The sequence below is a fragment of the Contarinia nasturtii genome, unplaced genomic scaffold (assembly GCF_009176525.2).
Source record: "Contarinia nasturtii isolate CC-2019 unplaced genomic scaffold, AAFC_CNas_1.1 Cnas_scaffold_2428, whole genome shotgun sequence".
Lineage (NCBI taxonomy): Eukaryota > Metazoa > Arthropoda > Insecta > Diptera > Cecidomyiidae > Contarinia > Contarinia nasturtii.
In genome coordinates, this window is record NW_022199749.1 from 188353 (window position 1) to 202019 (window position 13667).

Here is a 13667-nt window from a genome sequence, read left to right on the forward strand (position 1 = left end):
TTGCTTGCAGTCGCGGCAAATAATTTTTTTATTTTAAGAGTTGGTTCAGTGTATTGTTTATATATATATATTAGCATTTTTAGTACATACGAATTCATTACCGGCAAACTGGACATTTACAGTAATCATCAAGTTTTATTGATACGTTTAAACTCAGTACAAATCAAATGTTATTATGAATATGATTATTTTTCCAAATAAAAAAAAAACAAAAGTGATTTTAATTTTTAAAACAGATGTATACAAATGTTATTTATTTAAATTAAAATTTATTTGAGCTATCTGCCAATCAATATTCTGCGATAGCGGTTATTTATCATGCGTTGTTGTGATATACTGTGTCTGTATGCTGAATTCGAATCAACGACTAACCTTAATTCCAGCTAGCTTAATAGAGCACGAATTTCCTTGTGCAGATGGCATAAGTAGTCTACATAGCTTGCCATGCCGTTTCCAGAACGATCTTCGATTAAATAGTGGCGCAATACATTTTCCAACTTATCTCGTGAGCGCACAACAGTAACCTATAAACATTTCAAAAATGTATATTTTTATTATTAAGTTCAAACAAAATTGTTAGTACTTACTCTCATGCAACGTGGACGTTCAACTTGAATGCTGTCGATGATACCACGTACTCGTTTCGACATTGGATTTTCGAGAACTGGTAGGCCAGGTCGATCTGTATCAATTTGTTGTGAACATGGCGCACTAAATACAGCTTGTGTGAATTCCGGTGACAAACTCAAACCTACCCAAATGAATAAATGAACGCCATTCTCCAAAATATATGCACCGTCTTCGGCCAATTTTTCAGCAGTGCATCGAATTGGTGCTGGAATTTCTGTTTCATTAGTATTGATATCGTGTATTGGAATCAACCGTGGATAAAAATAGAAGACTGACATTGGCAGATCCATAATCTGTATGAATTGCATGACATATGAGCGATCATCACAAGACATATCCGAACCACTTGATACTGCATCATTTTTCATAATACAAGACACATACAACGGCAACAATTTCATACATTCCGGTAATATCAATTGACCGGCTGATGTTGGTGATGCACAATTCTTTCGATAACAGGCCAATATTTGGGCACATCTTGTTTCAAGTGATTCACGTAAAGCACGAGGAGTTGAATCTAATAATTTTGTCATCATCTGAAAATCAAAATTTAAAACTATATTGAGTAAAGTAATAATTTAGAAACTAGCAATAGAAGCTTTTTTTAATTACCTGTTTGCCAAAGTATAAAATCATTGCGTCTAAATCACAGCATCGGAATAAATCAGCCATCTGTGTGCATGTTTTCAACGCTAAATTTAATATACGAATACGACGTTGACCACTACATGATGTGAACAACAAAGCGACTTGAATGTAAACGTTATCATCTGGTGGTAGTTTATCGTCGTGTTTTATTTCAATGCCGATTGATTTGCCACTTGTGATCGATGCCAAATCCATATCGGTTGTGTTCTATATTTATAAAATCATGTTTAATGGTAATAATTGAAAATAATCGCCATATATGTCGGAAATAATGGAAAGAAAATCAAAAAAATAGATTACCCCCATAAAAAAATGACCATAAAACTCTGTTGGTCGAATACCAGCTGACGTTCTCACACGCATGACAGAATCGAAGGCAATTGGACGTGAAATGTTTTTGATCAAATCGGAAATAACCCTTGGTCCATCGATATCGGCTTGGAAATAAGTGTATTTGTATATTTCACCGCCACTTAAACGTGCCACCTGGCCAATTGTAGCTAAGTCGATGTATGAATTGTTAAAAATGAATAAGTCTACCGAGCAACCTGCCAGTACACATTCCTGTCCCAAATTGTTATACGCATTATTTTGTGGACTTAAAATAGCTTTCTCTTTTTCTGTTCCGAGAACTTTACGATCTTCACGATTTTGAAGGCGACCTGGTGCATTTGACACCGGTAAAGAGGAATGGAACACTAATAATTTACCGGAGCACTCAGATGCTTTGATGGCTTCTAAGCCGGCTTGAATTGCTGGCATTAATATCGTTTCGGTTTCACGTGTTTCGCCAAACATTTTTGGAATCTGTTCCATAAGAGCGTCAATGACGGTACCCGATTCTTCATGATCGACAAAGAAACCATCCAAAAGTGGCATGAACATTTCATGAATGTCACCAACAACCATCATTTGTGGCTGAGCTAAATTCTCTTTGCAATTATAAAAATGAACTGAATTATTGTATGTTATAAATCCAACTTTCATTTTTGAACGATCATGGCCTTGATCGATCGGAAGATTCTTTAAAATTGTTTTCATTTCACGGCACAATAAATGTATTAAACCAGATTTGATGTTATTGTAAGATACATCGATCACGAAAATGAATGCTGGCGGCTTCGATGGTTTGTTTTCCTGAAACAAAAGAAACGCGTAAAACATTATCTTCAGATAAATCAAATGATATGAAAAAAAAAATAAACTTACTCGGCAGTACTCTTTTGTTGCAACGAACTCGTATGTTCCCAAAACGAGTTCTGGTCGCTCATATTTATCGACACGTTGGCCAGCATGGTCCAAATGTTGGAAATATTCAGATGGAACTGAAATAATTAAAAAGCAAAATTATCAATTATACTCAACTAGATCTAAGTTACATAATAGTAATACATAGCCGCATTTCTACTTACCATCTGTGCTGGCTTTACACATTGGGCAACGGAAACGTCGACCGGCATCCACAAATTGCATATTTGGCGACATGTATGCCTTACATCTTATCAAATAAAAAAATGAAAACAATGTTAACACTTTATGCACTTGGAAAAGATATTCATATTGATTCCATCCATTTTAATAATGAAAAAAAATTCCAGTATTACAATTTGCAAACGTTTTATTTACCTTGCACAACGAATTGGCCCAAGTTCACCGAAATCAACGATTGGTGGATTTATTTCACCTGCAGCTGTTTCAGCAAATGGTGAAATAATCAATGAAAATGGTACAGATGTCTGTTTAATCATATCAGGTGTTGCTGGTACATTGTACATTGTCGATCGTATATAACGTGGACCCGAGTTTCCTTGATCATGAGTAGTAAATTTCGTTGTAACCAATGGTGGTACGGCTCCAATTTCATTTGTCACGAATGGTCCAGTGATTGAACGTTGATTTTCCGTCATAACTTGAATTGGGTTTGGCATTTGATCGGGGTCAAGACGACGTTGTGGTGGTGGAGCAGCCATTCCGGGTGGATATTGATTATATGATCCCGGGACTGGTTGATTATAACTTGGCCGATTGGCTTGTGGTCCGTAACCAGACTGTGAAAGGTTTGGCGGCATCATTTGCTTATTTGGATATCCTGCTGATGTTGGTACGCTGAAAGGTGGTTGATTTGGATTTACATTATTCAGCGACAAACCAGCCATTTGATTCGGCAAATTCTGTGTTTGAAATTACAAATCGTCATTACTATTATTTTTGAAATTTTAACATGCTAAAGTCTATGTCAAAACAATACATTTTGTGGTATTTGATTTCCATTGAAGCTTGGCTGTGGTGGAAAATTGGTGAGTGGATTCGGGTGGTTTGAAGGTGCATTGTTTAATGATAATCCAGCTACCTGATTGGGCAATTTTTTTGAAATTCGAATCATTATTTTTGTTATTTTTTAAATGTTGACAATAAAAAAATCAATGCTAAATTCTTTACATTTGATGGCAGTTGATTGGCATTGTAGTTTGGCTGCGGTGGAAGATTCGCAGTTGGCTGCAGTGGCGATGACTGTTGCTGAGTGTAATGCGGATTCATTTTCGATTCAGTGGCAACGCAAGTATTTGGTGGTACTCCAATTTCATTTGTCACGGGTGGTCCAGACATTGTTGTAGATTGAATTGAGTTGGGTCGTTGTGTTGTCGGTGGAACAGCCATTCCGGTTGGATATTGATTATATGATCCTGGTGCTGCTTGATTATAGCTTGGCCGATTTGGTTGTGGCATATTGCCTTGTGGTCCGTATCCAGACTGTGGAAAGATTGGTTGTGGTTGTGTCATCGGAGGCATTGCTGATTTATTTGCATACGCGTCTTGTCTTGGTTGATGTTGCTGATTTGGAATTACGTTGTTCAGAGGCAAACTCTGTGTACGAATAGTCATTATTAATAATTTATTATATTTTAAAAAGTAATTATTTCAAACAAATTACATTTGGTGGCATTTGATTGCCATTGAAGTTTGGCTGCGGTGGAAAATTTCCAGTTGCTGGCGGCAAGTGCTGACTATATTGAGGATTCATTTTCTATGGACAATAAAAATTCAAAGCGAATACTTGCGAAAAAAAACACTTATTTATTGATTTGAAATTAGAAATTTAAAAAAATCATTGAGTTTGTTGGGAAAAGCACTGAAGTGAAGTAATGTGTTTCGAAATTATGAATATTGTCACGTCACTAAAATTTACTTTCAACAGAATGCAATCCGAGACACATAGACACAATTGTGAGATTAGTCTATCTTTGAACAGATGTTCAGCCTTAACCGCAAATAATTTTGCAAAATTGCAAAAAAAAAAAGTATTATAATTTTCTAAAATTGAAACAACTTTCACTTTATGCACTTGGAAAATATATTCATATTCAATCGATTTTCCTCTATTGCGATTCTCATTAATTACCTTTATACTTTTTAGTACATGAAAATTTTGTAAGACAAAATGTTCATTGTATGAATAAACACTAATTATTTATATTTTCAGGTTTATATTTTTTTGTTCAGTTCGTAAGCAATAATTTTCCACGTCAGTTTGCTTTCATATATAGTAAATACATGAAATAGCCAGAGCGCTATACACTCTTTATGATTTTGCCTCTGTCACTGGTAGCCACGTAACAGCAATATGGAACTGAACGAAAAATTGGACGACCAATCGATGTATGACAGTTGCAATAAAACTATGGTTATGTTCAAAAAATTTGTTCATGCTCTTGTAAACAATTAAATCATTCATCAATCATTTTTTATTTATGAGTTTTTAATAGAAAATCGTTTCAAAATACCAAAAAATAAACAGAAAAAAACTATAATAGAACAATGCCCGTTAATCTAAAATAAAACTATGCTTGTGATAATTTGTGAATTTTGTTCCGATAAAAAATGCAACTTTGGTCCTTGATTTTTTTTTACATTAGGCTACATTGTGATGGATCACTGAACTGGGTGGGGTCAAATTCTGGAATTGCACCTGCTGTTGGATTTCCAATCAAGGCTGCCGGTGGCTGTCCAAATTCGTTCAGCTATTATTAAAAATAATCATCATAAAAATCATTATGGTTAACCTATATCAATCGATTGATAAGTATCCCAACGGACAAATATGTAACGTTTTTAGGACATTTTAACGTTAAAAAATGTAACGCTTTGGCCCGGTTTAGTGGTCATTTCCGTGTCAAATGGGACGTAGATTTTTTGTGTAGTTTCCAGTATATTTACAACTTCCAATAGAATGATTCGTTCCACTTGTTTACTACCATACAAAAACATACTCTGACCGTATAATATGATCGCCACCCAATATGTGTATTGTACGTTAAGTTTTTGTATTTCAAATTTAACGATTTATTTACCGCAAGAAAATCCATTCTCTGCAAACAACTTAGATTTGAGTGATTTGATTTAATTTTCTGCAGAAGAATTTTTTTTTAAACGGCACTTGGCATTTATTTTTTTAAATACTTTCGTATTCATGAACGTATATGAATTTCGAATTTCGAAATCTGAAAGACATTCGAATTGAATTTGACAGTTGCCGTTCAACCATCGTCACTTTGAAAAAAGATGCAAACATCATAAGTTTGTTTACATTTTAAACTGTGCTTTGTTTTGAGAATGCATCGTGGATTTTTAGTTCAAACAAACAGATTTCTTTCTTCTAATTTCAACGTAGATATTGTGAATTTGCAAAGAATAGATTTATTTACGGTGAATTTTGTGCTTGTTCTTGTTTTGTTTTTAAAATAACAGAACATTTCCAAAGTCACACAGTAAGAAATCAAAGCGGCATTACAGTGTATTTTGTATCGAATTGATAGGAAGCTCATTTTATTTGTGTGGAAGTGCATTCTTCATTTTATATGGCTTTGTTGTGTGAATTTGACTGTGTATTAACTTCGAATTTGATGCCATTGGATTTTTGACTGTCAGAATATTGCGAATCGAATTCAGTTTAGCGAAAAATCCTCACAAGGCAAGTTGATTCAAACTGTTTGGCCATTCATTCATTGTTATTGTTGTACTCTCTATTGTGTGTGTTTTGTGCTTTGAAATTGCGATTTGACGTTGTGTGTAGCCTTCAATTGTTTATATAATTATTTAACGCATTTTTTCTTTTTTTTTCCGTTTTTTTTTTTAAATTTTGAAATAGACTGCAAAATGGGTCGCCACAAGGCAGCAGATCCAAACGCCGACCAAAGGTGTATAAAGCAAGGACTGCCATCAATTATCCGAGAACGATATCGCGATGTTATTATCGCGATCATTTCTATTCTGTCTATCAAAGCAACGAAAATTGCGTGCCTGGCATCATTACTCTTTCTCATGAAAGTAAGTTCAAAAATTTCATTTGTTTCAGTTTTTTGCTTTGAATAAAAAAAACATCAACTTCTTTTTTAATATTTCATCATAAATTCATCATATCATCCGAATGATTTTTCATTTCAATTCTTCGCTAATGACAATCAAATTCAATTTTTCGATATTATTTCATCATTTTCTATACGCAATTTACGGGCGATATTTTGCACTATTGTATTTGCATGAATTGATTCGATTGTTTGTTCGTTTGTTTGTGAATAGGTGAATGAAGCTGTTGATCACTTTGATGATGAATTTTTTGTATGGGATGATGGATCCAGCATGATTAAATGTTGTTTTAAGGCAGTACTACGTGACAACATCGGCAAAGTCTTTCTTATGCTACCGGATTTTCGGCAGTTGGTAGACGCTGCTAGAATCGATTGGCCCACCAATGGTGGATTTGGTAATAGTTTCAAGTACTTGTATGAACAATACGAAGACAACGTTCGAACAAACTTGAAAACGCATTGCGAATCCCGTTTGAGAAAATTTTTCAAGCTAAAGACATTCCAGCTCAATGACAATGCAATTCGGTATAACTACTTTAACAACTTGTACGGCTCGCCCAATGAATTGCCATATTACGATGAAACTGACATCAAAAATGCCGTTAACTACGCATATCATCGGAAAGACAACACGAATGACGATGTTGAGCGACAGCTTCGATTGGGCGAGTTGTTGGATGAGCTACGTTGGTAAGGTGCACCAGAAGATTGCAACATTAAAGAATATGTCAGCGAAAATTGGTTCCATTCGATTCGTATGTGGATACATATTCAACGTGAAATCCAATGGTATCACAATGAGTACAAATGTCGTCGTGATGCACCACAAATTAAAAATTTTGTCGTTGTACCAATGTGCAGTTTCCAACGTCGTCACATTCGCATCGATACCGACGCATTGTACACCATCCTAGCCAGTGTAAAATTGGTGCCATTGAAGTTTGGTTTGAAAAAACGCAAAGATAAAACGACCAATTCGATCAATATAACGAGCAACGAATTCCGCAGAAATAAAATCTTAAGTTGGAATCTGTTTTTCAATGTAGACAAAATTCAACAACTGGTACATTTCAAAAAGTATTTCGATTTCCAAATTTGTTCGGACGGTGTGTCTGTTTCGATGATGTACAAAAAGCCAAAATTACCACCAGTCGAAATAAGTGATGCTGAAATCATGAAAATGTACAAAGGGAACAAATTGAAGTATGCTATTGGCTGTGACCCGGGCATGAAAACCTGGAACGCTTCAGTGCGTCGTGATTTGGATACTAAAGAAGAGGTAAATTCAATTTTTCATAATGAATGAAAGTGATTGATATTGTGATTATGATTGTGAATACAATGTCGTTTTTGTTGTTATCATTTTGTTAGGTGAATTTGCGCATATCCAGCAAACGGTATCACTGGGATGCGAAATAAGGCCGACGTAATGCAAAAGCCGAACGAATCACCCGATTATTTACATACGACGAGAAAGCTGATCGCAATCGAGTTGCAGCGACTCTGGGTACAATGCCATCGCCAAGAGAAACATCATGGCGCTCGTATATTGAACATCGACTACGAGTTATGAATGATAACATTGAAACGTACACGTGTAAGCAATATGCACGCTTGGGATTGGACAAGCATATCGACTCGGTTCGTGCGATCGACAAAACGGCTTGCAAACTGACACGCAATCAACCATCAATTTTCTACATGGGAGCCAGTGGATCCACACCAGCCAACTCACCGATCAAAATCAAAAAACACGTGCGATGCCCAGGCACTCGCAAATTGATTGCAGCCATCATAAAACGTGGAAATTGTATCGTTCGGATGGTCGATGAGTATATGACATCACAGCATTGCCCATTGTGTTTCAAGCGATTTCCACAAGAAACTCGACGTGATCGATACAAGAAATGTGTGGGTTGTGTACCAAATCCAATTGTTGGACTACCACGAACCATCGTAACCAATGTGAGCAAACGATTACTACAAATGCGACGAACAATTGAACGAATGTGGCGCGAGATGCGTGATATAGGCGATGTCATTGCTGCAACTCTTCGAGATGGACCGAATGCAGGTCGTTTGGTGTCAAAAAAGCAACGCTTCTTCAAAACATGGCTACCAAATGTTGCAAACGTTGAAATCGAGGGAGCTGCCGGAGCACATCCAACGCTCACAACTGTATGGCACCGTGATATCGCAGCAGCGAAGCTGATCCTCTACAAAGGTATGCAATCAATTGAAATTGATACAAATTTTGAAGCAATTGTTATACATGTAATGTGTTTTTGTTATGTATCATTCGGTAGGTGAATGCGTGGTGTTCAAGCGGACAATTCATCCAAATGTACGGAGACCACGCCGTGTTGACAACAATCAGCCATTGCCGTTGTATCGAGGTCAGAATCAGAATGTCAACAATGGACATCTGCAGCCGCAGTAGTAGCAGCCCTCATTCAACAACATTCAAACAATACTAAATTTAGAAATTAGTTTATAACAATTATTTGTTAGTTCGCTAGGCTTGATTAAATTGTGGCCTTGCCAAAGTACGAGTACCTCTTGGTATAAATTGTACTCGGTAAGTGGAGTCTATTGCATATACAATAGCATAATGATGATTATGAATCAAGTCAATTTTTTCATATCAGTCTAATTGAATTGTGCTTTCTTTTCTTTTTTTCTTTCCATTGCGACGGTAAAATTGACTGAAACTACACACGAATGCTACCCCAAATTCGACCGTAAACACTGTTCCTTAATACCTAACAATTGTTCCTTAATACTTACTTTTTGCATATTTTTGAGAACGATTTTGAATCGTTCACTTTTAACTTCCATTGAATCGTTCGGACTTTCTTTCTCCAACTCAGTACAAATAACTTTGAATAGTTCTTGTTGCTTTTCGTAGCGCTTCTTATCAGCTTCACTGATTTTGTCCTTGTTTTCATCCAACCAACTTGGATACTTTTCGAGCATTTCTTTCAAGCTCGGCAATAATACTTCAGCGCTTAAGAGAGACTGCATCATACCCTGCATGACTGGTAAAAAGGGGTTATCACCAGAATCCTACAAAAAAATAAGAAAAAAATAATTGAATACAATCGATTTAAACGAATAATAAAAATATCAATGGTTACATCATCTAAATTTAGGCCAGAAAACATGCCAGTTAAACCTTCTGGAGGAATTGGCTCTTGCAACAGACCCGATCCTTCTTTCAATGATTTCAATGCTTCTGTCAAACTATCTGCTAGTTGCGGCTCTGTGGGTAATGCTGCATTTTCATCGAGACCCTGAACAGCCATAGCGGCCGCTTCTATTCAGTTAAAGATGAACATTTCAAAAATAATTATGTATTGTATACATAATTTTCAAAACATACCCGCCATTTTTTGAAACGTTAAATTGATTTGATCTCCAGACGGTGCACCTTCTACACCAGTGAATACATTGGCCATACGCTCTTCGAATAATTTGGCTTGTTGTCTAAAAAATGTTTTGTATTATTTATTAAGTTTCATAAATAAAGTAACGAAATTGTATAATTTCTTTACGTGATGAACTCTTCATTCCAAACTTCAGCGCTTGCGTTGGCTTCTGTGGCATCACTATTCTTGTCAGTGCTCTTCGATTGATTTCCAGCATCGAAATCATTCAGAGCGCCTGAAAAATATTAAATTATGTTTCATATTATAAATTTGCGGTTTGCCAATAAAATAAAATGGCTTCAAATAAATTGAAGCACATGACATTCAGTTCTGATGTATTTAAATTACATAATTTGTATTCGAAATTTCATTCAGCATTATTTGCACATTTACAACTCTAGTGAATTTAATCTGAAAATTATTTAAAAACAACTCACTATTCAATAAATCGTCTAAATCCTTATCGTCGATTACTGACTTGGAATTAGACGGCTTGTCCGACATTATTTTTTATTTGGTTTGTGTGATGTAATAAAAATATAAAGTTTGTGTCACAAAAATATTTCGAATGGTTTTAATAGAATAAAACTGCGAACTAACTTTCATAAATGTGACACAAGGAAAGTCAGAGTGGATGAATTTTTTTTCACTGTAGGTGTTTTATTCTGAAAATAGACAAGTGTCAAAATGACAGATGTAAATGTAGAATATTTTATACTTCAGATAAATGTGAAATTATTTTTTATTTATGTGAATTTATTTTCTCCAATTATTTTAACTATTCGTTTATTTGTAGGCATATATAATTAACAAATTTATATATTAAATATTTTGTGAAACTCAACGAAACCAGAATACCATAGATGTCTCTAGTCATAAATATATAGACAGAAATACATAGTCATATACATATATATGTTTGTCCTTTTCTACTGTAGTTCCGTAGAATATGACAATTGGGACCATGCTGTTTCAGTTTTTTGAATAACTCAAAACGTTTCATATTGTTTCATTCAAGTTAAAGAAGAAAATAAAGAATTAACAATGTCAGATACAAGTGATGTGGACAGTTTTTATGAGGAAATCGAACCAAAGTCAACCAAGAAGAAGAAAACTATCAAGAAAGTCAATGGAAAATGGAAAGAGACCGATATGAATGTTGATGAACATGAAAACAATGAGAATGACGAAAATGATGGATGCCACGATAATGATGAAGATCTGGTCAATAAATCTAAAACATTTCGAATAAATCCATTAAATTTAATTAAAAACAAAGATATCCGGCATAAGTTATTCAAAAAACAGCAACAAGCTAAAAAAAAAGAGCAAAAGAAAACACGTAAACAACGTAAATTGGAAGGTGGCACACGTAGTACCGGTCATACAATCGAAAGTTTACGCGAAAAAGACCATACAACAGTTGAAAATCTCGAAGACTCTGACAGCGAAGAATTGCGAAAGGAATTGGAAATTGATGATTTCAGTGAATATTTCGCACGAGAATATACACCAAAGGTGATATTTAAATTGTTATCATATAAACAAAATATAATTCATATTATAATATCAATTTGCAGGTCCTAATCACGTATGCTGACAATCCAGTCACGAAAACTAGAAAATTTGGAATAGAGTTGACGCGTATGATTCCAAATTCATTGGCGAAAATTCGAAATCGATCATCCATTAAAAAGATGGTTAAAAGTGCGATTAGAGAAAACTTTACCGACATCATCATCATTAATGAAAACAATCGTGAACCAAATGGATTGGTAGTCGTTCACTTGCCAAATGGACCCACCGCACATTTTAAACTGAGCAACGTACGTATAACAAAGGAAATCAATCGTAGTCATTTAGAATTCACGAAACATCGGCCCGAAGTGATTTTGACAAATTTCACCACACGTTTGGGTTTGTCAGTTGGACGAATGCTTGGTGCATTATTCCATCATGACCCAGAATTCAAAGGACGTCGAGCAGTCACATTTCACAATCAACGTGATTACATTTTCTTCAGACATCATCGTTATGAATTCGCCAAAGATGGAAGTCGTGCCAAACTTCGAGAATTAGGGCCAAGATTCACATTGAAATTGAGATCACTTCAAGAAGGCACATTTGACAGCAAATATGGAGACTACGATTGGATGATAACAAACAAACGACACTCAATGGAAGGTCGTCGACGATTTTTCCTTTAATTATTTCATATTTTTCAATTTGATGAAATTTTTCAAATAAAGAACATTTTTATCGCAAATAAGTTACCACTTTTATTTTTCTATTGATTATAATGGCAATTTTCAATTTAAAGCGGATCAAATTTCATGCCAATTGATAGCAATCACAAAACATGGATATAAGCATGACGACTTCCCGAAACAAAAAAAGCTATGGTCAAATTACGATACAGCTCAAATCCGAAGAGTCCACAATGGCCTTGACAACAAAGAGAAAACACACATAAATTTGTTATAAATACAAAATAGTATTTTATGCTTCAATTTCAATCACTTTCTCATTTGAAATTCAATTTCATTCAATGAATAAATTACCTTTGTACATTATCAGCTATGCAGCCCCTAATCCTCAGTAAAATCGATTAAATTTTTGTCGCGAATAATGCGTGGTAGCTAAGCAACGTTGTTAACCGCTTCGTATGCCGCGTTATGTCGCCAGTTTTTTCGGTAACAAATGACCTTTGACACAAAACCAACATCTTGATTTGGATTCGCAACCATTGCATCGCGCAATTCTTGTCGTTCCGATAGCAGCATTCGTTTCGTCTTCATTGTCACGGGTTTTTAGGGTAGTTTCAATCTTTCTGGCCAGTCGTTGTTATCTCCCAAGAAAATTGTGTCTATTTGGACACAAGAATATATTTTTTTTATCAAATATCTTCAACAAATGCTCTATGTTTTGTTCTTACCAGCATTTTGTTCTTGGCAGCAATCTTTCCACATACTCGATTTGATTCGATATATTTATCAAATCAAAGACGGGTGTATCCTTCTCTCGTATAAACGTCAATGGTGACCTCAAGCGATGACTTATATAATCGCTCCAATTTTGTCCTTTTGGACTCGGCATTTGCGGATAACGAGTTCTGTCATTTCAATTGTTTTGTTCAAAGGCGAAAAACCCCCGTGTTCATCGCTTTGCTTTTCGGTTTCGTACTCCTTGCCTGTTCAATGATATTTCTTACTGCTGGCCATGAAATTCATCTATGTGTGTGTGTGTGTGTGTGAGAGAGAGGGGGGGGAGAGAGAGAGAGAAAGAAAAACAATGGGATAAATCACACGAGGAAATGCAATGCATAACGAGAAATCACTAACACATACCTCTTTGCCGGAGTCGATATGCCGTCAATCGATTCACAATTCGTAGATGTAAAAGCCATCCTTGTAACGCTTTTTTATCAGTTCATCGCTCACCAACTGTGCCAATGTATTTCGCGATATGTCTTATAATATCGATGCTGACACACCATCGGTTACAAAATGATAATGAAATTCTTTGTTCGCGTTCAATATTCCATTTGAATGGGTTAGGATAAAAGTGAGCTCAAATTTTCATATAAAAAAAT

The 13667-nt window shown here is 35.4% G+C and overlaps 4 protein-coding genes and 1 long non-coding RNA gene across 7 annotated transcripts; 2 read left to right on the forward strand and 3 right to left on the reverse strand.

Annotated features, from left to right (window-relative positions):
• Window positions 1-218: 218 nt before the first annotated feature.
• LOC116348444 (protein transport protein Sec24C) lies at window positions 219-4963 on the reverse strand. Of its 3 annotated transcripts, none has more exons than XM_031779459.1 (11): window positions 4682-4963; window positions 4214-4306; window positions 3721-4146; window positions 3530-3631; window positions 2908-3452; window positions 2694-2779; window positions 2491-2606; window positions 1582-2418; window positions 1246-1488; window positions 588-1169; window positions 219-524 (listed from the first exon to the last, which is right to left on the reverse strand). In XM_031779459.1, the coding sequence occupies exons 2-11, from the start codon at window positions 4301-4303 to the stop codon at window positions 384-386; spliced, it is 3168 nt and encodes a 1055-aa protein (XP_031635319.1). In that variant the 5' UTR covers window positions 4304-4306; window positions 4682-4963; the 3' UTR covers window positions 219-383. The 3 variants fall into 3 exon arrangements, with proteins under 3 accessions (XP_031635319.1, XP_031635318.1, XP_031635317.1); XM_031779458.1 differs by having other exon boundaries at window positions 4214-4335; window positions 4682-4962; XM_031779457.1 differs by lacking the exon at window positions 4682-4963 and having other exon boundaries at window positions 4214-4637.
• A 216-nt stretch (window positions 4964-5179) lies between these two features.
• On the reverse strand, window positions 5180-10698 carry LOC116348445 (peroxisomal biogenesis factor 19). Its single transcript, XM_031779460.1, has 6 exons — window positions 10513-10698; window positions 10202-10310; window positions 10030-10133; window positions 9785-9963; window positions 9435-9713; window positions 5180-5300 (listed from the first exon to the last, which is right to left on the reverse strand). Exons 1-6 carry the CDS (start codon window positions 10577-10579, stop codon window positions 5187-5189), a joined length of 852 nt encoding a protein of 283 aa, XP_031635320.1. The 5' UTR covers window positions 10580-10698; the 3' UTR covers window positions 5180-5186.
• LOC116348446 lies at window positions 6432-9386 on the forward strand. The gene is made up of 4 exons (XM_031779462.1): window positions 6432-6606; window positions 6859-7926; window positions 8019-8871; window positions 8954-9386. The coding sequence occupies exons 3-4, from the start codon at window positions 8160-8162 to the stop codon at window positions 9085-9087; spliced, it is 846 nt and encodes a 281-aa protein (XP_031635322.1). The 5' UTR covers window positions 6432-6606; window positions 6859-7926; window positions 8019-8159; the 3' UTR covers window positions 9088-9386.
• A 316-nt stretch (window positions 10699-11014) lies between the features above and the next one.
• Window positions 11015-12344, forward strand: LOC116348433 (probable ribosome production factor 1). Its single transcript, XM_031779434.1, has 2 exons — window positions 11015-11593; window positions 11656-12344. Exons 1-2 carry the CDS (start codon window positions 11120-11122, stop codon window positions 12280-12282), a joined length of 1101 nt encoding a protein of 366 aa, XP_031635294.1. The 5' UTR covers window positions 11015-11119; the 3' UTR covers window positions 12283-12344.
• LOC116348434 lies at window positions 12335-13659 on the reverse strand. Its single transcript, XR_004201807.1, has 4 exons — window positions 13423-13659; window positions 13011-13305; window positions 12637-12941; window positions 12335-12520 (listed from the first exon to the last, which is right to left on the reverse strand). It is a non-coding gene; the product is annotated as an uncharacterized LOC116348434 (long non-coding RNA).
• Window positions 13660-13667: the final 8 nt, after the last annotated feature.